Here is a 26,043-nt window from a genome sequence, read left to right as displayed (position 1 = left end):
AAGACATGCAAATGCATTTGCATGTCTTCTGGAGCGCCGGTCTGGAGGTCAGTGGAGGATGATTTGAAGTAATGACCTTCCATGCAAGCACCTTACATGTACACCCATCGAATGTGTGTCATCGGCCCTCAGAGTGCTGTAGGATTCAATTCATGTAAAGCACCTAGTATAAGGGGCTGGCATTTTCTTCAGAAGGGGGGTCCCAAATATGTCAGTGACCAGAGTCAATTTTTTATGACCCCCCTATCGCGGCCAAAACTTTTTAACAACCCCCTATCTTGGGTCAAAAATTTTATGACCAACCCCACCCCCACCCCCCTCCCCCTACCCGCACCCCAGACCAATCATTCCTTGCCGGCACTAAAGCGGAGTGCGCCAAAGGCTAAGAGCGATGAAGACGCGTGAAGTGCATAAAAATTTGCATTATATAGCTATAGATTGTATGCACATTTTGATTGTGAAGTTAATGGATGCGCACGCAGCGCGTGAAGATTTTTAGTCGCCAGCCCTTAATAATTCTACAAACCCCTATTTTGGGTGTTAAAAAAATTATAACCCCCCTATTTTTGGTCTAAAAATTGTATGACCCCCCAAGTATATTTGAGACCCACACCCTTCCGAAGAAAATGCCAGCCACCTAATTATTTAATTAAATATAAATATACTCACGTCACTTTTAACTTAAGCTTTCTTAGATCAGCACAAAACTGCCCTGTCTCTGACACTGTCGCGATCGTGCTTCAGCTGTCTGCCGCGCCGGTCACGGTAAATCCATACAAATTGTATCCATAAAGTGTCACAGCATTTTAATTATACTTTCTTTTGTTCATGTTTAGCACCTTGTTTGTTTACATAAAATCCTCGTAAACATAACCGTAAACAGTTCCCGGGAAATCCCCGTAATACACTGCAGCCAGCTGACGAACGGCTTCCGGGGTTAAATTACGTCATGGTATCTTGACCAATTGCGAACGATGTTATATCAATTGCGTGACTTGACACTCAGAATCGACTGTCCAATCACAATCACGTAGATCCTTCAGTTTCCCAGACTGTATGTTCGTGATAGCCACATACAGTCTGGCCGCGAGACTAGGCAACAGTATCAGCTGCAGCAATCAGCTGGTCGTGCAAACGGATTTTGACATGTAGCACAGAACAGTAGTAGGCGTCTCCTTCTCACTGGAGATGTAAATGTGATTTGTGCTTCACCAGCGTTTAACGTATTCCAGACAAAGTGTAACCTTGTGCGTGGTGTCGAAACAATGGCAGGATCTGTGAGGTAAGCTTAACGTACATGCAAATATGATACCCAGTGCTAGTGACACACCGGCACCACGGGCACTGCACAGACAGTACCACAGGTGTTCTCGTCTATGTAATCGGCAATTGTTGGAGCATACAAAACGTGGTGCTGGCCGGTAACTTTTTAAGGTCAAGCCCGGCTGGCCTGTAACTTTTTGAGGCATATTTCGAACACTGGCCAACAAGTGCATCCCTTTTGATACTAATGATAGGGATGTACACTTGTGACCAATGCATGGGATGGGAGATATTGCTAAAAAAAAATGGTAGGTCCGTTTCCCGGGGTCTGTTCTAGATGTGTTTTATATTTCCACAATACTCTCTGTCACTTATACTCTTTGGCTACGTGTATGTACGCTCCACCTTCAGGTAAACTTAAAATATTTGGGGAAAAAAGTGATATTTTCTCTTTAAATCACAGTATTTTATGGCAATAGAAAAGGGTGCACAGCATTATCCTTTACACCCAAATAATGTGTCCTCGGCAGTAAAATCAGTTAAACAAAGGGTTCGGCTGCGCCTCACCCATTATTTATGTTTTTACTGCCTCAGACTCATTATTTGGGTGTAAGGGATTTATGGATTACCCTTTATTTTTTAATTAAATATCCATGTGTCATGTGTTCTGCACACCACATGAAGTTTCTACTCCGTTTAGTTTTAAAGAAATAGCTAGTTAAAGGAGTATTTCGTGATGATCCTAGCATCCTCTATTTATGTCATTTTTCATTAGATATCCACAAAAAAAAAACTTTTTCCAAAATTTCAGTTGATTCCGATTTTGCGTTCGCGAGTTATGCATGATTATGTGTATACACTGCTCCATAGACAATGCGTTGTAATTTCGTTATCTTTGCTAAACGAATTAATCTGCAAGAAATATTTTGTATAAATATTATGTAGCCAGAGGTTTCCAGTGATATAAAAATCTCAACTTTTTTTTGAGAAAAGTGGGGGGATGAGGCTGTGGATCACGAAATGCCCTTTTAACATGAGACATATTTGAGTAAAAAATGACAAAAAATCTTTAAATAACTGTTGCCATGGAAACAGAATAGAAGACACAGGTTACAAATTTGCCAACATGGCAGAAAAAATTCTCCAGACTCTTCTGAACATTTTGATATTTGATTTATCCATTTGAAACATCTGTTCAACGATGTGGAAATTTCATGGGGCTGGCCCCTATACAGACTGACAGTGATCGATTTTCGTATATTTTTTTTGTGTAGCAAAAATGCTACTTACTTTCAGATTTGAGTAGCAATTCCAAACTTGTGAGGAGCATTTTGCAATGCTACTCTAGGTAAATCAAACACTGTAACCATATACCAACTATTCCAAAAAGACTTGGCCTGAATGTTCCATTTTCAGTTCAGATCAGTGGCCAGTAATCGATTTTCGTATATTATTTTGTGTAGCAAAAAATGCTACTCACTTTCAGATTTGAGTAGCAATTCCAAAATTGTGAGTAGCATTTTGCTATGCTAATCCAGGTAAATCGAACACTGCAGACTGATACATTGTTTTCAATTATTACTTTCTGTGAGTACTACTACAGGACTAGTTTCACCTGAAGATCGCCATTGAGTGAAACACTGACGTAGTCTGTGTAGTGAAATGTAATATAATCTGTGTTTAAATTTTAAAATAGCTGTACCCTTTATTGGTATTGTGCACTGTATAACTGTCTCTGATACATCTACTTCTTAGGACTAGTTTGATCTATTTATCCCTGTAGTGATTATCAGCGTGTTGAGGTTTCTGAAGCCAAGTCATTCTGTGAGCGATGTATGGTATCTGTGGGAACCAAACCTGATCATGCTGCTGCTTTAGCAGAGGTTCTTGTGTGTGGTGATTACAGAGGTCATTATAGCCATGGCATGAATAGGCTAGGTAAGCAACCAACAATCCTCCGTGTATGCATGTGTTCTTACTCTGCAATAAACTCTTTCAGTCCAAGGTAAGATGATTACAGCAACTAAAACATTTTGGTTCAAATAATGCATACACGTATTGCGTCAATGCGCATACATTGAACTGTGTTATATCGTAATTTTTTGGTGGGTATGCTCCCCCGGAATTTTGACGTGGTGGGTCTTTGGGAGCTGACGGCGTACCGGTAAAAGGGGGTCTTTCGGAGCTGCGAACTGGGCTGTGAACAAGTAAAATGTGGTCTTTTGGAGCTGCGAAAAGCCAAAATCAAGGGTCCTTCTTGGCTTTATGGTTGAAAATCGCTTGAAAAAACAAGAAATATGAGGAATGGGCAATTTTTGGGTTTTTTAGAGCTGAAACTATCAAAATCAAGGGTCTTTCGAGCTTTATTTTGGTCAAATATAGGGGCCTTTCAGAGCTGCGAAACCCAAAAGGGGGGTCTTTCCGGGAGCATACCCGTATGGTCATTTGTGTTGAGTCCCCGGAGCCACTCCCAACAATCAAGTGACCAATGCATCAAAAGTGTAAACACGGCTCATTTGCTAGTTGTCTGTTTGTCAGAGTTCATCTTCATAAGTTTGTTACTTTGTTTTTTAACCACAGAAATGTATGTAAAGGACATCAAAAGTGGAACGACAGTTTCAGACAAAGAGCCTGTGATATTAAAAGAGTTGGCTGGTTCAGCATGGGTTGATGGCAACAATCTACTGGGCCCATGGGTAGGCAAATTCTGTATAGATCTAGCCATTAAGAAAGCAAAAGAAGCTGGAATTGGCATGGTAGTAGCAAAAGGTATGATCTAGGTTTTCCTTGGTAGGTAGTAGGTATTTATGAACTACAATAATTGGTTCTAAGTAGTTGGATGGTATTTCTTTTTGTTACAGTGGCATAGCCAGAGGGGCAAGGGGTGTCTGTGACAAAAGGTTGAAAGAGAAAATTGGAAGGAAAAAATCACCCAAAAACTATGGTGTATTTTCTGTGTTTTCCATTTTACACCAATCATGAGCCAAACTTAGTGTAAAATCCCAAATGTTCTTGCGCTACTGTTTTTGATCATAGTTTCACAATTTACAATTACATTGAAGTAGGGTTGTCAAGCTAGCATTTTAGGGCAGATGTTGGTGGCTAATGCCAATAGTTGTAAAATGGCATTGATCAGCTTTTGCATCTGAACTCATCAGTTGGTTAATCTCACTGGTTGGGGAGCATCCTTTACCACCCTATGCACATCAACCCTAACACTGGCATACTCAACTGCTGAGTATGTGTGCACCTGGAGCCACAGCACATTGACAACGTCGACGTTGTCCTCAACGATGATCACATCTGTGGTGCACTCATTGCAACACCTGTCAACAACCTCTCAGTTCTGTCTGGCATCCCTCCAGCAAATCTGAAAAGATTGCAGACCCTGATGCTAGCCCAGAAGTGTGACCAAGAATATGATAGCCTTGTGCCCTCACCACTGTCCTTGTAGATCAGCGTCTTCCTCTAGGAGACATTTTGCGAAAAAAGCCCCAGATCTGCCACTGGAGTTATCTCCTTCCAGCCATTCCTCCTGGATAGTAGAGTGTTGTGCTATTAGGAATGGGGTAACTCATATACTTACCTTAAAAGGCATTCATCACTGAAGTTGCTACTTCTCATCTTCTCTGTTGTAACATATTATACATTAATTAGTAATATTGTTGTTGTTTTCTAAAAGAATATTATATTTTGGAATTACTGGATAGACTATAAAGGTGTTACTGATATACCAGTAATATAAGAATCACATGTGTTGTAATGAATTCTGTTTGTTTATTTTTTAAGGTTCTAATCATTTTGGAATAGCAGGATGGTACAGTCTTCGTTGTGTGGAAGCTGGTATGATTGGCATGGCATTTACAAATACCTCACCATTAGTTGTGCCTACTAGAGGGAGAAAGGTCAGCGACATTTTATCTCTTTTTACAATATTTTGAAGTGTAGCAAAACAAACAAACAGTTACTTTTTAAGTTGGTAATACTAAAGACATCACTCGTATCAAAAGTGTCTAAGATAAAGCGCAAATATGGGTAACAAGACAAGACAAGGGAAGAGTAGGTGCTCGCTGAAAAAAAAATTATATTTAAAGATAGATTAATTATATTTAGAGATAAATTTTATTTTGAATTGATCGTATTCATGTGCTAACAGTAAAACTGTTGAAATGTGTTTCATGCAAACTCTTACTTTGTTTTTATTATGTTAAGAGAACTATGGGAACCAATCCATTGTCAATGTGTGCTCCTGCAGCTAATAATGACCAGTTTGCTTTGGATATGGCAACATCAACCTGTGCATATGGAAAGGTAAGGTGCACCAGGGAGAGTTTGGTATGATTTTATGACAAATGTTTGGAGAATACTGACAACCAGGTACCTGCACTTTTTGAAGCATTAGCCAGTTTTGTAGGTAATCGATGAAAGTTACCAGCCCATTAGAAACCAACACCTACCAAATATACTGGAGTGTGAAGCTGAATTTATACTACATCACTGAGCGATAGCGATTGGTTTCTAGTCAATGAGATAGCACGCTTTTTTGTTTCATTGGGAAAAGCCCGGGGAAAAAGTGTGCTATATATCTTATTGGTCAAATACCAATCGCTCAGTGATGGGAGTATAAATTCAGCTTGATTGAGCTAAATTGCTATCAGGCCATTGGGCATGTAATTTTGAAGTTTTACCAGCTCCAAAGCAGCCATTACCAGCAAAGTTACCAGCCGTTGGCTGTCAGGCTGGCGTGCTCATCCCTGCACAATTGCATTATAAAGTTCCCTTCTATGACTGAAAGCAGTTATTTAATTCTGTAGTGTTACAAACAAAAATGACAGCCAGTGCTGACAAAAGTAAAGGTACACCCCTGATCACAGGTCTATACATGTGTACAAATTGTAGGTACTTCTTCCAACCATGGTTTAATACTTTTTAATAAAAAAAAAGAGGACATGCCACTTTTCAAACTATCTATCCTTGGCTTCATTGGCTCTTAATTGGTGCTCAAAATTGACTTCTGCAGTAATCATCACTAACCCTTAATTGGGGCTCAAATTTAATTGATATTGATAATGTTACGCCTATTTGACTTAGTGAACTTGTTATAAATATGCAGTTCTGATACTTCTAGGATTGTGACAAACATCATTTGAACCTAGTACTTCTGCAGCGATGCAATGCTAATTATTCTTTATTCCAATTAGTTATGATATATATGGCAGCATAGAAGTGTTTGATTGCAGTTATCTATGGATTGGTTTTATGAAATAGGAAATTATGCACGATTCCAGGTGTGAAGCAAATAAAAAAAGATAATAAAATTTTATGTAATATCCTTAATGACTTTTCCCTGCACTTTTTTATTTGTAACAAAGTATCATATAATAATAATAATAATAATAATAATAATAAAACAGCAAAATTGAATTGCTTAAGGGGGTACTACACCCCTCAATAAATTTAGGTCTATTTTTGCATTTTTCTCAAAACTAATAACACAGTGGTAACAAAAGTTATGTATATTATAGGGCAAGGAATCCAATTACTACACTGGAATTTCAGTGACCCAAGACAAGCGGTTCGTTATTTATGATAAGAAAAGAGGTACTACTAGTATGTACCTCATTTCCTATCATATATACTGAATTGGATTCCTTGCCCCAATAATATACATAACTTTTTTTACCAGTGTGTTATTATTTTTTGAGAAAAATGCAAAAATAGTCACGAATTTACCACAGGGGTGTAGTACCCCCTTAAAAATACTACACATGTATACACCATCAAGTTTAATTAAAATATAATATAAAAAACCAGCTGTGAATTTTTTTATTTAATTATTTATATATATATATTTTACACAGTTAAAAGATATGGATGTAGGGCCCACCGACAATAGCCAGCAGACTAGTCAGTGCACCCCGCATAACATAACATACCCAGAATGTACACAACCACAATTCCCAACATGAAGGTTGAGAAGTTAAGGAGTACATGCAAACTGTGCATGAGAGGCCCACCGATATAGCTCCTGGAAGCCACACCACCGGTGCACCTCACAAAACACAACACAATTATAATAAACATGTAAATTAATTCCATAGGATTACAGTAATTTGATTTTAAAATAAAAGTACACATCTCTGATAACATGAACATACAACTAATAATAATTCATAACCTCATTAATATACGCAGCAAGTGCGATCCAATCACAGATAATAACTTTTAAATACGCGGACGCAAATGCAGGTCATTGAAAAGTATAATGACCGCTGCCTCGTGACGTAGCTAAAAGTATCGCTCTACAATGACCGCGTTATGTGATGTGTTACGCGTTCGAACAATTGACGCGGATGCTGGCCGCCGTATTTGGACATCGCATGATTGCGTGCTAGTGTGATTGGTCGCTAGCGGTATTTACTTAATGGGCTATTCGATTTTTTACAGGGAAAACGGCAAAGTTAAAATTGTGTTTGTTTGTTTTTCTAATTAAAAGAAGAAAATGTGACGTAAATTGAATTTTAAAATGTGAAAAGTGACGGTTATGAATCAGGTTAATGACTTTGCATCAGTTATTTTTCAGGTATTGAATATCTAAACATTGTGCTTTGACTCGAATATCCCTCGGGCTGCGCCTCGGGATATTCTTCGGTTCCAAAGCACAATGTTTAGATATTTCACAATACCCTCAAAACAACTGATGCGCAGTCATTAACCTCTAATAATTACATACACTGTACCATATTTATAGAAATAAACATTTTCAGCACCAAGATGTGTATGAGAGACCCACTGACAGCCCAAAAGAACAATCGGTATACCTCCCATAACCATGACAGACTAGCACAACAATTGTATTGAATAACAAAATCAATTTCATAATTATATTTAAAAAACAATAATAATAAAGTGACAAGACTGAGTGCACCCAACCGCTTCCCACACGGAGAAGCGTCTGTATGCAGACACGTCTAGAGAGATGTGAGATCTATCAACATGGCTCAAAGGGGCCAGTCGATGCACCTCACATGGAACGAAAGCAGATAAACAATTCTAAAAATTCAGTACATATCTCATTACCTACAAATAATAATTACATGGCATAAATAAACATTTTAAGTACCATAATGTGTATAAGAGACCCACCGACAGCCCAAAGGAACAGCCAGTACACCCCATCACATAACCATGATAACATAACACACATTCATATGTGATGCGATCAAGCAAAATCAGTCGGAACTCAGAAATATTAAATTTTCAGTTTTTTATAGGATAGTAAAGCTGGATTTTGCAGAAAACCCCATCAAAATTGAACAACCAGTTCCAAAGATTTGAGCAATTAAAGAGTTTCCAAACAAAAGGAAATAGTTTGACTATATCTCAAAATCAATATTTCTGAGTTCCGACTGATTTTGCTTGATCGCATCACGTATATCGATTAATAACAAAATAGAAATAACATAGCAATTATCATTCAGCCAATGTGATACTTATATATGAGAATTCACATTCTCAGTGTACGCTTTATCAATTTTTGTATTTAAGTTTCAAAGTAAATTTCATAGGTATAGCAGCTCAGCACCATCTGATACACTATCAGTGTGTTTATAGTGAATATACCAAGTTTTGAGTATACCGTATACGATAGTCCTTGTATATATATACCGAAACTCTTGCTGTTTATAGTGAGACACAGTTACCGCACAAATTAAATACCAACTAAGATTATTGTACATTTGCAATGACCCCGAGGTCACACATGAAATGTGTAAATATTGTGGCATGAGCTATAACCTGAACAGCCCATTCTTCAGTATGATCATGGCAGAAGAACATGTATATAGCTTCAGTTTTGATAACTCTTGGGGTGAGAAGCATTCTGAATATCATGCGCGCATCCTACGCATCATGAAGAAGCTGCTTCTGGTAATACAGCACACAGTGTTTATTGTGCAAATATCTTGTGCCAATATCCTTCGGTTGAGAAGGATATCGATGTGCGGTAAATACAAATACAGCCAGTGTTAGTGAGCAAGTTTCCGGATAATTTCTGACCAGATAGAAATTATACCGCAATGTAGAGGGTGTTGCTGTCAGAACACAATGAGTCAGTTCTAGAGAGGCATAATTTTTTTATTGGAAAGCCATGTATGTAGCATTCAGTGTTTTCATTATGCCTAACTTTGTTATTAGCATAAAGAAGAACTTTGCAAATAAATGCATGCATTAAATTTGGCAAATTTTTCTGTCAGTAATTTAGAGTACAGAGTCGCGGGACAGAGTCACATAATTAGAGGTTAATAACTCGCGCCGGTTATTTGGAGGGCATTGAAAAATCTAAACATTTTGCCTTTGAACCGAGGAATATCCCGAGGGCGAGCCCGAGGGATATTCCGAGGTCCAAAGCAAAATGTTTAGATTTTTCACAATGCCCGATATATTACCGCTAAAAGTTATTAACCTCATTCATAACCGCTACTTTAATCTCTTCACCTTACAAAATAACACAAAATTTTGCTCAAAAGTTTATAAAATAGATGATTTTTACATCTTCCCTTGCCAAAAATCGATCAGGCTAAAACAGAACGACCAATAACAAAAGTGCGTATCACAATCTGTGCAAATATGGTAGCGCGCAATCCAAATAAGGCAGCCAGCGCTACAAGAGTTTGTTGGACGCACAATACCGCGCACGCAGAAGTCAATTGTGTGCGACATTGGAACAATTACGCATTTTGCGGTCAATTGTGAGATATTAATGACCTCGATTTGCGTTCGCGTTTTGCAAATAATAAAATATGATTGGATCGCACGCATCGCGTTTATTAATGAGGTTATGAATTCGTGATAAATAATACTTTTGTATCCTTACACATCATTGATTTTGTATGCGGTATCCAAGCTTTATGAAAATATGTTGATCACCATACAATCAAAATCGTTTTTGCATGATTATTTATATCTGTTCGACTCCATTTTAAGAATTGTTATCATGTTTTATATCAATTAACTATAATTCTTGTTATAATTTTCAATACCAGGTTGAACTCAATGATATGAAAGAAATTCCTATTCCTAAAAGTTGGGGAAGTAATGCCAAAGGTCAGGAGACAACATCACCAAAAGAAGTTCTCACAGAGGGAGGACTCATGCCTCTAGGTGGGACTGAAGAATGTGGAGGGTATAAGGTATGTCATCCCATAGCCAATGACAGAGTTTCTATACTATACAAATGTATATACATTGTATAAGGCCATCTTAATTTAATAGTTCATCTCAAAGCCCTTCCCAAGTTAAAAACCTAATGCGGAATGCAGAATTTGTTCAGGTTTTTTTTTACTTAATTTTTTTAGTGGGACAAGCTTTTTGACAAGAATAAACCTACTTTTCATCTCTCAAGGAGAATTTTATTGAGATTTAGGGTTTAGGCTATTTTGATGTCTGACATCGTGAGATTTTTTTGTGGCGGATTTGAAAAAAACACCAGGCAAAACGAACTGAAATTTACTCAATCCAGCGGGTTTAATGAAATGAAATGAAATGAAAAGGCATGCTTATAAAGCGCATTTCGTCAAATGACCCCAATGCGCTGTACAAAAAGTTACACTACAACTTAAAACTACACATATATGTATGATACGCAAAATCAGGTGATTTTACTAATGCGCATATGGGGGCTTTGAGACGAATTATTAAATTAATATGGCCTAATTAGGGATTCAATCATGCTTCACCATTATTCGTGAAATATTAGGGATTAAAGATTTTTTGTTTGGATTTTGTCAGGAATCTGCATTTAATGTAGGTTAACCCACTTATAATTCACATGGCTTTCTACGGGCCTTTATCGACTGCTCAGTGCCCAAAGTGGGTAAGTGCAATAGCTGCCCTGTAAACATTTGGCAATTTACACACAGTTTATTGTACTCATCTACACACGGCAGCTATTGCACTTACCCACTTTTGGCACCGGGCAGTCAATATGTGGGATGTGGGGTGCATGTCATTCAAGGAAGGTGGGAAATAACATGTGATGAAATTTGGTCATCCTTTAATTGTAACTATTGAAAAAAGTTTTATCGAATTTGTTTGACAACAAATTAACTTACAAATGCCACAGGAACATTGAGTCCCAGTCCCTTTGTATTGTTTAACACATTGCTATCAACCATATTTCTCCATGCTTGTCTTTCATTCAATAGTTGAAGTGCCCTCTGAATAGTGAGATCTGCTTGTATTTCTTTCAGGTCTTTCGCAATTGATGATATCTATGTTATTTTTTCACCCCCTCGGTCTCTTTACCAGCCTATTGTATTCTGTTAGTGCTTGTCTGGTTGGAATGTTTTCTAAAGGTCTGAGAAGATGACCAAGTCACAGGAATGGCAAACCTCAAATGAATGGCAAAACTCAAATTATGAGGCTGTTTATTACACTTACATAAGCATTGATTTTAATTAAAGGCCCATTCAGTGATTTGCTCATCCGGACGATCGTAAAAATCATCAAAATTCAGATTTTGGTACCTTTGTCATTGTCATAGATGTGCTAACATAGCTCATGCAGTGGTTCAGCCGAAAGCTGTGTATTTAAGACAAAATAAGACATTTCACACGAATCTGTAATTTAGATACTGACAGTATCTAAGTTAGCTACATGTACCATATTTGAATGGGGCTTCAACAGCTGTTTTCTTCGTTTTTTGCCAAATTTGTAATTTCAAAAATACCAAATGACAATTTGAATGACATATCCTTCACTTTTAAGCAATTTATAAACAATTTTAATTTTTTTTACACTTGCGCTGGGATCACTGAATGGGTCTTTAATAATGCATATATTTTGTGATAAATAATACTTTTGCATCCTTTTCAATAAAAACACACAACTTTTCATCTGTAAGTTGCAATTAATTGTGATTTTTTTCTACTGACAGGGTTATGGTTTAGCTGTTATGGTAGAGATTTTGTGTGGTATCCTTGGTGGTGGCAATTTTGGACCATTTGTAAGACAATGGAAAACTAGTACAGAAGTTGCTAATTTGGTAAGTTAACTAATTGAAAATATGAAAGAAAGAACAGTTAACCCAACCCAGAGTGTTAAAATCAAACAAGACAACAAATAACACCAATTCCAACCGGCACACAACCCAACTTGGAAAAAAAGCAAGGGAATATGCCAAGCCGGGTTCGAACCCACAACCTTCCGATTTTGAGAATAAAGAATTATTGTTGCTGTGGCCTGTTTAGACTGCTTTAGACCACCAACTACCATACTGTAAACTTTATGAGGTATACATGTTGTTTTCTCTATAATTGGGTGGCTTTTATTATTAAGCAGTGGCATGTCATGCAAAATTTATGTGAGGAAAATTGCATTGTTGTTCCACTGACCCACTTACAAAATGACTTTCAGGGACACGTGTATAAATTATATATTTTCAAATTTGCCGATCACCTATAAATAAAACATACTAACAATTTACTCACAATGTTTTAAACAAACTGGTTTTGCACTGACAGTTTCAGCATTTTTCACCAATTTACCAGTATTTGAAACGTAATATTTGGGCATGCTACAGGGCTGTAGTTTTGAGAAAATGTTATGTTTTTCTTTATAGCTTTATTCCAATTTTGGCGTATATTTACATTTTTAAACCTTGCTATGGCCCTGGCATATTAAAATGGAAGTTATTTTTTTGTTTTTTAATCTGCTAAATCAAAGCAAAGTCCAAAGTTACATGGGATTATTATCCACAAATGCCCACTTAACATTTTATAACATAACATAACATAACATAACATAACATAACATAACATAACATAACATAACATTTAATTTAACATAACATAACATAACATAACATAACATAACATAACATAACATAACATAACATAACATGGAAGGTACATGTAGATAACGTAAATGGAAGCAATTTCGGAAATCAGGGACTCTCGCAAAGTTCTCTTGCAAGGATCCAAATGGATTCGCCAGCACTGCCACAGATTTCTAGGCCTAGCGCCTGAATGTTAGCTGGGCTGGGTTGAGTTTATATAGTTAGTAAGGTTTGGTAGAATAAGATTTGTGCAAGGTTAGGACCTTCAAATTTTTAATATTTTTTTATTTTTTAAGATTGGGGAAATATTTAGGTTTTAGTATTGGTATTGATTTAAAACCTAAAAAAACCATTGAACTGGTTTATCGATTATGCTTAGTTTGTACTCATTTATTTGTATGTGTTTCTAGGGTCAGTGTTTTATAGCAATCAATACAGAAGCTTTTGCACCAGGATTTGAAGGCAGAATGTCCACACTGCTTGACACATGCCGTGGCTTGGAACCGGTAAGATTCAACTCACCCCAAAATCATTTATATGGGATATTGGTTATTATGGAATCACCCAGGTCAACCAACATTTGAGTTTCTGTTCGCTATGATTTAACATAGCTAGTGAGATACAGAAGTTTTGATAGCTTTTTATATCTGTGACAAGGAAAGAGTCCCAATTTGATTTTGATTTACTTGCTATCAAATTCAGTCAAGTCCAGGTATAAACTGCACAGTTCCTATTCGATTACGACTTCCTAAGTCGCTATCGAATGTTTAAAGGAAATCTGTACCATAAACTAATCAATGGCTATATAGTTGCAGTAATAATAAAAACGACAAACAGTAGAAGTCCCAAGCTTATATACGTCCAAATAAAGGAGAAATTCTTAATTCCTTACGACAATCAGCGATCAGTTTGTAATCCATGGTGGCGGCCATATTGATACCCGATGTATTTTATTACGCTGTAACGGTACCCTGATTTTGAAACCAGTGAAATCCGTGCCACCAGCCTCGTCCTTCCTGAACTTTGGTGACACGAAGCGAATACTACCAAAGTTCAGATTCAACATTTGTTCAAAAGAAAACACAACAATTTTTACCCATAAAACTACAGAAGAACATAAAAAAATGTATTTTAAGTAATATTTATGATCAACAATGTCTTTTGAGAACGAAAAGTAAAAACAGCACTAAAACCAAAATTAAGCTGTGGGGGTCGCTAATGCCATAGCAACACAAGCTCGCCATGGGTCTGTGTGAAAGGTTACACTACCGCTTGTGGCAGAAAGGATTCGCAAGCAGCTATCATGGCGGCTTCCATGAATCGCAGAAACGAAGGATTAAAAGTGCTTTTTCTTTGTTAGGAATATTCTGAAATTCATATAGACTGTCTGGTATGTTTAATTTAGGGGTATATAACTATATTAGCCATTGATTAGTTTATGGTACAGATTTCCTTTAACAGCCTTAATTGAATTCAATTTCACTTATTAATCAAATTATTTTGCTTGTATAAACAATCAGTTGAATTAATTTATTTGTTTTATACATGTCCAGGCACTTATACAGGGTGTAACAATAAAATTTGTACAATTTTGAAAATAGAATGACACAAGTATGCCGCTTATTTTTTGGTTTGATATTTATATGCCCATCAAGATAATTTCTTTAGCCATCAGATAAGCTTTGTTTTAATAAAATCGATGGTATGCAAGTGGAGATATGACCAATTATATAACTTAGTCTTAAAACCGCTTGGGCCACTTTTGTCTAAGTGTTACAAAAGTGACTGAATAGAGTTGAACCACTGACTAATTGGACGGTGCTCTTATGATGGGTACTTTTAAACAATGAGGTATTTGAAGTGGTAGAAATAACTACATAATAGAATATCTCCTTGAGTTTTTGAATGTCACATCTAAGCACTGACATAACAACCTCATTTTCTAGAAATCATGGCTGTAGCTCAACAACTTCAACCCCAATTCATGTTGGAAGAGCGTATTTTTATGGTTGTGACATTCGGTAGCACATGGAGTCAACTAGAAACCATACGATTGTTTATAGCTCATTTTCCAAACTCACATCGTCCATCAAGGCATACAATTACATATAACTATGAGAAGTCCGTAGAATTTGTTAGCAGAAATGCTGGCAATAGTGGGCTGGCAATAGTGGTCGCCCTAGAACAGCTAGAAGCCCAGCTGAACTCAGTTCAAAATTTTATTGTTTTGTACTTATGGATAACCAATGATATCTCAGGGTTATGAGAAATTACTTTATTTATAAGATTAATTGAAAGCAATTTCATGACTTCATTAATACATTTTAAAGAAATATCATAATTATTATTAAGTTCATGTTAAATATAAGAAGAAACACCACTTATAATTCTTTTGTGTCAGTTCTTTGATGTTTAATGCACGATAAACATATCTACGCGGTTCAAACTTAATAATGCGCAAACATGGCAAAAGTGGCCCAATACGTTTTCTGGACAATTTAATTAATCGGACATATCTTTTGAACCCAAGCTTGTAAAGATGTCAACTAAACGTCTTCTTTTACCCAAGATATTACTAATTGTATTGTATATAACATTTATGCCATAACTCTTTTAGTTTTTTCCTGAGAAGTCAAAATGCAATTGTATAAATTTTATTGTTACACCCTGTACAGAATTCAGGCAACATTTTTAAAATGAATGGTCTCGAAGTGGCCATTGTGTCATGCTTGTGTGATGTAGGGTGTGTGTGAGGGGGAAAATTGTCAAATATGAAGGCCTTATTGAAGCCATTTGATGTACCGTTTTACACTATTATTGTTTTCAACAAACAGTGTATGGGTGTACAAAATGGCAACTATTTCTATGAGTGGTGACATTACTTGCGCATTACGTCTGTATGCATATTAGTTTTTTTGACGCAATCACCTATTGCTTTAAATCACATGCATAACTTGGCCCTAAAAAATTACAGGCCTACATGTATATATTTATGTTTGATACTGTTTTGCAACTTTTTTAATCATTGGCCTTCTCTGTTTTGTAAAGTTTACTTATTCCTCATCTCTCTTGCTCCCTTTTTTGCTCACTATTTTTTGTTTATTGGTACATTGGGGCTGTATGCATGTCTTTGTGTCTAATGAATAACCTCAATTAAAAATGTCCCTGAAGATGATTTCAATTTACTGATAATGTAATCATCCACTCACTGGTATTAATTCATTGTATTCCTCTGTCATAATCTATTTGAAGGTCAAAATGGCACTTTTCCTAGTACAAACTAGAGTCTTTGAATCACAGCTGTATAATGAATTGTTGTATAACAAATTAATTTTGCAAATTCATTAGGGCCTGTGCAATAATTATGAGCAGGTAATTATCAGCCTGCCAAAAATTGTGTCCCCTCTTGGCCTGCCAAAAAATCTTTACCCCCCCCCCCCATGCCAAATTTCTGTGTAGTTATATATTGCGAGCCATTGAGCAAGAAACTTTGCATATTTAAGTGTGTCCGTATTGACAGTTTTCCTGAGCCTTTTTAGAGTTTTTTATTTAAAAGGCACCCCTAATGTATGCCAAAAATATCTTGGCCTCCTATCTTGGCTTGCCAAATATTGCTTGCCCTCCCCCTCTTGGCTGGCCAAAAGAATTCTTGCCTCCTTTTTTACCCTCTCCCAGGACTCATAATTATTGCACAGCCCCTTATAAGTTTATAAATAGTTGTCAATGAATAGAGATTAATTCATTTTAAAGAGTAGAAGGTAAAAACTGACAAAAACCCACATTTATTTAGCATTTAGCATTTATTAAGGTAAAATATTGAAGAGAAAATGTCTTTGTTATCATTTGAATATGCAACTTATAAATGTTTGAATGTTATGAATGGTAGCATAATTTAGCAGTTATGTGTAATGTTTGTGTTTTTTTTTGTTTTATTTGATAGGCTGAAGGTGAAACAGAAGTTTTGGTTGCTGGTGATCCAGAGAAAAGACACATGGAGAAAGTAGACAAAGAGGGTGGGGTTCTTTATCACAAAAACTTGATCAGGCAAATGGTAGGTTCAGGCATTTGTGATATGATCAAGCTAAATGAAACTGATGTAAATCAAAATCAAAACTTAGTTTACAATATCATTTCATGAGCCATTCTCAGAGCTTTACATTCTACAAGTACCTTCTGTGGGATGCCTCTGTATTATATGTACCATATGGAGAGGCGGTATATCATCACATGTCTGCCTTTTTGGGGGGTATGTCAATTGTTGCCTACCGGGCACAAAAATCTTCGTAAATGTTGGGCAAAAACTGGCATCTAAAATCACAGGAGCACAGGATACGAATGAAATATTCCAAATAAAATGGCAAAATAATGAAATGTCTTTCTGACGTGGCATAAAAAACACCGCCATGTCCAGGATATGTTCCTGCTGGGGCTCAGGGGGGCTTTCAGAGTTATGCAGGGGGGGGGGCTTGATGGCTGATTTTACATGAAGTGCGGGGGACTTCAGCCCCCAAAGCACTCCCCGACAAGCCACTGAAAAAATGACGTGGGCGAGCGACAGGAAACAGGAAATCAACTTTCATTGGCCTTTTACCCTTTATATAACCCGAAATTTAAATGTTTTCTGTACAGCATTTTATGTTTGCTGGGTAAAGGCATTATCAGTGACTGTGATCCCCACAAAGGAGTTCAAATGAAAACAATGGTACTAGTGTTGATAAATATGATGCTCCTTTCAGTTGCCTGTGGCTACAAGTATCTATATGGGCAGACTCCTCTAATCTTATCACATGCAGGGAATGTTTGCAACAATTTGATTTTCAAGGGTTTTTTAAATTTAAGCAAATCAAAGTTTGTAGGCCAGCTGCATTGTGAAGCAATTTGGAGATACATTATTTCTTCTGTTGATGAGCGACGCACAAACATGTCTGAATCTGAGTTCTCCCTGACAAATTCTGTGATGATAGATGAGTGAGCTTACTATTAATACATATTTAAATATCTTTTTATTATCCAACAGGGAGAATTGGCCAAGAATCTTGGAGTTGAATCAATGAAGACAAAGGAAGCATAAACTTTACATTCCAAATTGGGCTAACAAAAAGATTGTTTGCTTGTATGCTGTGTGGAAGACAGGATCAGTCAGACAGATGTCAAAAATTCAGAATGAAATAACTTTTTCTAGAATTTCCAAAATTAAGGTTGGTATTCATTTGTACAATGGATACTTTTTTCCAGATTTTAATGGAGAATGGACCGAGTACAAGCTAGACAACTTTTATTTTGCCTGATCTACCAGATTTGCAACTTGAAATGATGTATGAGATGTACTGTTTTTACTTGTTTTTTTATCAATGAACTTATTCACAGTGGTATTTTAATGATTTTGGTACAAAGTGCCTGTAATTTAAAATTTCTGATTAATCAATGGTGGAAGAATAAAGTCAATAGAATCTATTGTTGTGAAAATGGTATTAGACTTCAACGTCAACTTCTACGGGAATTCCATGCCTGCTCCATAAATTTTATGGACCACATTTTCTCTAACATTTTGACCAGTTACCCTACAATTTATCTTCTTGATGTAAGGTGTATAGTCTTAAATTTTTGGTGATTCAGATCATACAATTCAACCCTTTTTAGCAACATTTCTGACTTTTTATGGATGCGTTGGTATGATTCGAGGGTAAAGGGTAAGATTGATGACATATTTATTCCAGTCGTTCAAAACAAGCGAATCAGTTGTAAGTAATCAAAGCAACGAGAAGTATAATTATGAATTATTATTGTAATTATTATATTATATATAGTTATTTAATTGTTTTAATCTGTCCTCAAAAACTCAAAAAATGAGGCAGTACGAGGTCAATGGCAACCAGTTCAGTAACATGCCTTGATCACCAATATTTATTACACACTCATTATAAACATTGATCAAATCCAAACAGATTGAATGAGTGGGTGGCATATGCATATATATAAATTTGCAAGATTTTGATAGCACACTCCCCATTTTAATGCACCTGGATTACAAAATGTTATTTGAAAAGAAACAATTAATTACTTAGATTGAGATTTGGTCACAGTTTTGCCATTGTAATTTGGAGCATTTAGAAAATTTGACCTATAACATTGTTACTGGTTACTGTATCCTTTGACTTATACCTCGACATTAACTAGGCATACTGGAGATATATGACCTTGACCTTTTTTTATTTCTTGGGACCCGATCATATAACTTTAAATATTTTATAACTTTATCAAAGCATTTTAAATTTAATCCCCCATGTGACCTTTGACCTCAATAACTCAATTTGCTCAAGGGTGCTTTCTTGACATCAGGTAGCCGCAGTTTGTGGCCCTCACAGACTTAGCGAGCGCATAGCGTGAGGCGTTCAACAGAGCGCGTAATTGCTGACGCAACCTCTGTGGATAGTATACTAATAGCAACAGAGCCCGAAAGTAGTGCTGGCATCAGGCAGAATCTCAATCTACATAAGGCCAAATAAAAAATAAACATGTTTCACGTCCCCTCCCGCTTCCTTTTTTGAGGTTTCCTTAAATATATTTTTATTTTTTGAAATTCAGTTATAACTTTTCAAAAAATATGTCTAGGAAGTTGGGATGCTTACTATAGCCTTGTTGAGATACAAGAAACATTTTAGGAAGGTTTTGTGATCATTAGAGGGGGTGTAACTCTCAGTACAACAAATAAAAAAGGGCCTCCTCCTTTTTCCAGGCATTATTGTATACGCTAAAACAGCTCCAAATATGGGTATTTACACCAATTTTGCGATAAAAAATAGAAAATAAAAAGCCCCCTCTTCCTCCTTTTTTTCAAAAACCCGGACGTGAAACATGTTTTATTTTTACTTGGCCTAATCTCCTCTAATACTTGAAGCCAAAATATCATTCGCATAATTAGTATGCAACTTCATGGTTATAAGTGCATTGCAATTGTGAATTCAATCCGGTTGTGTGTTACAGATTGTTGTTTGAAATTTACCTTGATCTTTTATTGACATAAAATCAGTACTACCTTATTTGTGACACGGTCTGCTCCATGGGGTCCAAAGGAGGCATTTTTGAAAACTGAGTAACTTTAATTCATTACTTGATACAAACATTAGGCTATCATATACTGAAAACACCTGAGTTCTAGCATACTTAGTAATACGGTACTAATGTATTTTATTGTTTTTACTCCATATTTTTGCCTTTATCTCAATTTCATATTTGCCACCTTTGGCCCCGCGGATCAGATTGTGGCAGGGACATTTTGTTTTATTTTATTGCATTTTATTGTGTGTTTTTTTAGAATACAGAAAAAAATGTATTTTTGGATAAACATTTCTGTACAATACATGGGCAATTCCAAGTGCATCATTCCGCAATGTGAAGTTTGCATATGAAAATTAGGGTGGTTTGGAAAAGTTTCTCCTACCTTAATCATTCACTTACCAAAAATAGTTTCAATTATGCTATTCACCTACATGTTTGGCTGCTGCAATAAAATTGAATTCATATGCAAACTTCACATTATGGAATGATGGCTTGGAATTGCCCACCGGTGAATATATATAATTATTCTAACCATGGAAATAGTATATTCTTGAAGAAATTCATCAGGTTTGTGTGATACAATTAACAGAATGTTCTTCTTGTCAAAACCAATTAATTTTACTGACCTGACAGTTTCGGCCATCTTGGTGACCAATCAACCAGAAGGAAGGATCAAGTACCATCACTCCGATGTTGGCCTTCGACCAAGAGAGCCGAAACTGTCAGGTCAGTAAAATTAATTGGTTTTGACAAGAAGAACATTCTGTTAATCATGGAAATAGTAGATATACTATTTCCATGTTCTAACCATTATCAGGTTCTGAGGCTTCCATGCAGTTGAAGCCAAGTGTACTTTGTGTATTGTGCAACTGGCTTGCACATTTCTGACATCATGCCATGATTATTGGTATATAATGCAGGTATATATTAACAAAACCATGCGATTGAAGTTGTATCAAAACCAAAAAAACAGAAACATGTAATTTATAGATAAAGAATTGAAGTTTTATCAAAACCAAAAAACAGAAACATATAATTTATAGATAAAGAAATAAGTTAAGTGTGCAGAAGCCTGTGGGTTTGCACTATAATTTTTTAAAATCATGTTTATATAGAATATTTTAATTTCAAGTTTTATTGTCATGTATGATATTAATTAATTGAATCAAAAATAATTATGTCCAAGGTCAGTACGGCTACAATCTGGTGCAAAATAGTTTGCATGTTAATATTGTTTATAATGTCATTAATCATTGACAAATGTATTTCTTGGATTCCATTTGTCCCTTTCTGGGATTCACCTTGCCAGCTAATAATGGCACATTTCAAAAAGAATTCTAGCTTTAAAAAATATTATGTACAACATTAAACTCATTGAAATGGAAATGGGAAAGATTCCCATATTGTGCAATTACATTTTTTACACTCTTCCAAGTTTGGAGTTAAATTGCCTTTTTCAATTTTATTAGGGTATATGGTCATAAGGAAATATGTTCATATGAGATACCAAAATCTCAATTTTAGTCAAGTGTGGGACTCTCAATGGGGTCACCCATCTTTCAATTCATCAACCATGTTTTACAATATGAAATATACAATCATGTATTAATTTGACATTAATTTGACAATCATGTATTAATTTGACAACTCAATATCCTGTTGTAATTGATGCTTCATTTGGTTTCTCAGAAATTGCCTGTTTTAAGAGGTTTGTAATACAGATCTATGCAGATCAATTACGTGTTCCCGAGGCTGATGACTGGGTTTTCATGCATTCACAGGAAACTAGTACTCTGTCCTCGTGTGTGGGGGTGTGTGTGAAGAGGGCATCAATTATGAATTATGAATGCAAATTATCACAAAACATATTTCTAATTTTTAATCATTACCACAATTTTTAAATATCAAATGTACAAATGGCTGAATAAGAGATTAGATCATGTTGTTGTGTATTCAAAGAATTAAAGACAGGAAGTATTAAAACTTCCATATTGAAGCATTGTATGTAATACTGTGGGATATCTACTGTATTGGATTGGTATATATGGGGGCCAAAGTAGTGTACCTCAAGCATTTTTTAACAAAAGCTAAAAATTAAATAAAAATTGCCATCTTAGGCATGGGTATTACAAAGTTTTTAGCATGTAAAGGCCTCACAAAAAGTAACTCAGCCATCATAAATACGCCTATAACTTTGAAAATATTATTTGTATTTCATACACTTTTAGAACCACATAGCCAATCAGAAAAGCTGTTAGAAAAATATGCGGAGTGCATTAATATTGTATAATTGCACGGGCGGCAGTGCTTCGCATCGCATAGGATTGATCCATTTTCCTTGCGGGTTGATGCATTTATATTTGCTTGTATTTTTCAACATTTTTATAAACAATTTTGTTATAAAAATAGCAAAAATCACGGCTTTTCTTCTTGTGTATGAAATAGGTTAATAAATGCGCATTACTTGTTGCTCCAGAAATTGTACAAAATAATGCACTTGTACTGAGATGTTGCTGCATCTAATGCACTCCCTCCTTCGGGGCTCGTACATTAGACGCATCAACATCTCAGTACGTGTGCATTATTTTGTACAATTTCACTCTCAACAAGTAAGACGCATTCATTAACCTATAATTGGCATTTGAAAAAACAGGAGAGAGACAATTTATTTACAGCATGTACGATAATTTTGCCATTTCATTTGTTACAAATGACCTAAGTATTGAGTTCTCAGTGTAAGTTTTAAGGTGATAAGTTCTATTTTCATTTTTGCAGTGAATTATATTGATTTGAATTTAGCGCAAAGATTATGGCAGGTTTTACATGCCATAATGCTTAAATTTAATGTTGATCAATGTAAATGTAACTTTTAAATTTGTGTTTGTTTTCTTTAAAAATAGTGTGTTATAATATGGAATGATATTGCTATTAAAATGCATGCAAGTAATCTTTCTTTCCAAGTTAAAATATTGTGAAAACAATTAATAGTTCTGAAGCTCTAGGCGTACTTAATGGCTGAGATCCTTTTTTTGAGGTCTTTGGGTGTGTAGCCTGGCTGACAAGACATTACAGGAAGATGGCAAGCCAATTATATCAAAATTTTCCCAGTGCATAAATACAATCTGAGGGAACACTTTTTGGCCTCCATTAGGGACATCAAATATGGTGGAGTTATATTGTTGGGCTTTGATTGTGATAACAAGAATACCACATGAGCCATGGAAATACTGACCAAGTCAAATGTGAAGTTGTTATTTATTTTTATGGCTCATGATAAATAATCTTTGTATGAGTTTTATAAAGTAAAACATGTAATTATGAAAAAAAAAATGTTGCAGTATTAAACTTGTTCATTTGTTTCATGTAGTGCCCAATAGTAAGAGAACTTGATGATGTCCTATAAAAGAAAGTCGTGTTTACTGAACCCTCCCTGAAACAAGTGCGAAATATTGACAATTCCAATCAGTGGCGTAGATTTATTTTTGACATTGGGGGGATGGGGTTGGAAATTTTTTCTTGAAGTATAGTGAATCCAGAACCTTTTGGCGATAAAACAAGTTCGTGGTACAAATGCGCACAAAGCACACAAGAAAATTTGCCACATTGAAGCCAAACTGGTGAAATACAGTACAAAAGTGGAATGAATTCGCACTGAAATTGTCACTTTGTAAGTTAAAATAGTCCAAGGTTAATTTGGTCAAAAACCCACATACAGGCATCAACATGGGTGGGGGGATGATTGTATAGACCACCCCCCTTTAAAATATTGGAGGGGGGATTTATCCTCCCTGGGATCTACGCCTATGATTCCAATCAGTATTTTTAGGATATTGATCATACACAATTAGACTACAATAGAAGTAGTAATTTCTATAATTTCAGGTTGCATTTTTGCCCTTCAATTTCAGTAAATTCCCAGAACTTCTTGGGGCTTTGACATAGGCCTACATGTATGAATATACACTATACCTTTTCACAGTTCATGTTGATTTGTTTTGCATCTAAAATCAATCCCATTCATCAGGATGCCCATACTATTCCAAATTTGGGTAAAATATACATTATCCTGTTTTGCCAAATGACATATAGCTAAATTCTAATCCTTTATTTAGTTCTAAATGGCAACAAAAGTCAAAATTTAAATATTTGGCCAAAACCTGCAATTTTAGGATGTTTTTCGTATGCAGTGACAATCAAGCTCAAAGACTTACATTAAAACTAATTTCAATTATGCATTCTAATTTTTGGAAAACAATTTTCTAATATCTTTACAATACAATTATCAAAATTAATGTAAAATATAAAATTTATGAGTAAACTTGTAGCTTACTCTCGGGCTATACTCAAAATGTTGAATGCATAGACTTGTGCCAAGTCTTTGAATGTTATAACTGCAAATCGTCAGCCTGCTACGCTATTAAATTGCCCAAGTCATTTTTTGTAATTTTGAGAACAAAGTACAAAAGATGGTCCAAACATGCATTTAAACATATTTATTCACCAATCTTTGCACAAGAACAAATAATGATACAAATGAAAGGGAATAATCCGAAATAATTAGGGTGATTATGTAACTGATGCATTCTTGAACCTTATTTTGTTTTTTGTTCTCAAAATTACAAAAAATGACTTAGGCATTTAGCGTAGCAGGCTGACGAAATGTAAGAAATCATGCAAAAATACTTGTTTTATTTGTTCAATGCACAAGCACAAGGTTTTGGAGCTTATGTGAAAGTTGTCATGGATCCATGAATAAAACTCTGGGCTAATATTTGGAGTGGTCTTTGACTAAATCAGTCAATTAAGGACATGATTTACCGAAGTGTCATCAAAATGGTTAGTAATTCTGAACAGCAGACTCAAAACGGTTCATCAGGTCTTACATAGGCTGCAATGCGCATTCAATGGAATTACAAAATACAAAAACCTAACTGCAACTAAATCAAACACTTGAATTGACCCATTGTATCTTGTTTGTGAGTGTGCCAGTGTGTTTGCTGCCAAGCACATTCAATAGAATTACAAATTATAAAACCTAACTGTAACTAAATCGAACATTTGAATCCAACTATTGTATACATGTATGTGTGCACGCAAGACAATCATGAAATAGACAAGTCTTTGTACCTGCTACAGATTTTATTACTTCTAGAATAAAATACACGTATAAGAGATAGATTTTGGGATAGATTGAGAGTATTTCCAATACAAGATGTACCATCTTAATATATTTCCAATTCAGTTACATGATGCAAACATTTTGTCACAATAAATTGTGCCTAGTGATCATTGAGACCATATTATAAAGCCATAATATACGATTTCTATCAAATTTTATAATTTTGTTAATATTATTTCCTAAAAATGATAAGATTTTTGCATTTAATAAGTAGTTCATGTAATGCAGGAAAGTTTTCTATCCATTTTAAGCTGAATTGAGGTGGTAAATGAAAAAATAAATCATTACAAATATCACAACAAAATGGGTAGAAATTTATTTAAGGAGGTCGTACATTATGGCTTTAACAAGTCCCTATAGCAAGAGACTACCCCATATCATTGACACATGCAATATTTTACATTTGTGATGTGATCAAGCAAAATCAGTCGGAACTCGGAAATGTTAAATTTTCAGTTTCTTATAGGATAGTAAAAAGAATTTACCAGGCTGGATTTTGCAGAAAACCCCATTAAATTTGAACAACCAGTTTCTAAGATATGAGCAATTAAAGAGTTTCCAAAACGAGGAAACAAAAGAAAATATTTTGGCTATATCTCAAAATCAATATTTCGGAGTTCCGACTGATTTTGCTTGATCGCATAACATATAAGGCTCATCACATTTGATTCAAAGTTTCCATCGCCCACCCATGTTGAAAAGTCAC

At 35.6% G+C, this 26,043-nt stretch overlaps 1 protein-coding gene across 1 annotated transcript; it reads left to right on the top strand.

Moving 5' to 3' along the window:
• Nucleotides 1-1,101: 1,101 nt before the first annotated feature.
• Nucleotides 1,102-20,576, top strand: LOC140155841 (uncharacterized oxidoreductase YjmC-like). The gene is made up of 10 exons (XM_072178830.1): nt 1,102-1,282; nt 3,047-3,201; nt 3,844-4,032; nt 5,053-5,168; nt 5,476-5,574; nt 10,308-10,454; nt 12,200-12,307; nt 13,510-13,605; nt 17,040-17,150; nt 18,117-20,576. The coding sequence occupies exons 1-10, from the start codon at nt 1,266-1,268 to the stop codon at nt 18,168-18,170; spliced, it is 1,092 nt and encodes a 363-aa protein (XP_072034931.1). The 5' UTR covers nt 1,102-1,265; the 3' UTR covers nt 18,171-20,576.
• Nucleotides 20,577-26,043: the final 5,467 nt, after the last annotated feature.

The sequence above is a fragment of the Amphiura filiformis genome, chromosome 6 (assembly GCF_039555335.1).
Source record: "Amphiura filiformis chromosome 6, Afil_fr2py, whole genome shotgun sequence".
NCBI classification, from domain to species: Eukaryota; Metazoa; Echinodermata; class Ophiuroidea; order Amphilepidida; family Amphiuridae; genus Amphiura; species Amphiura filiformis.
Note: the sequence above shows the minus strand (reverse complement) of the source record. Positions and strands in the feature narration are given on the sequence as shown.

Excerpts from the sequence above, each read along its gene's own strand:
- LOC140155841 (XM_072178830.1), top strand. Across the intron at positions 5,575-10,307 it reads CAACCTGTGCATATGGAAAG|GTTGAACTCAATGATATGAA; the intron begins GTAAGGTGCACC and ends TTTCAATACCAG. Across the intron at positions 13,606-17,039 it reads CATGCCGTGGCTTGGAACCG|GCTGAAGGTGAAACAGAAGT; the intron begins GTAAGATTCAAC and ends TTTATTTGATAG.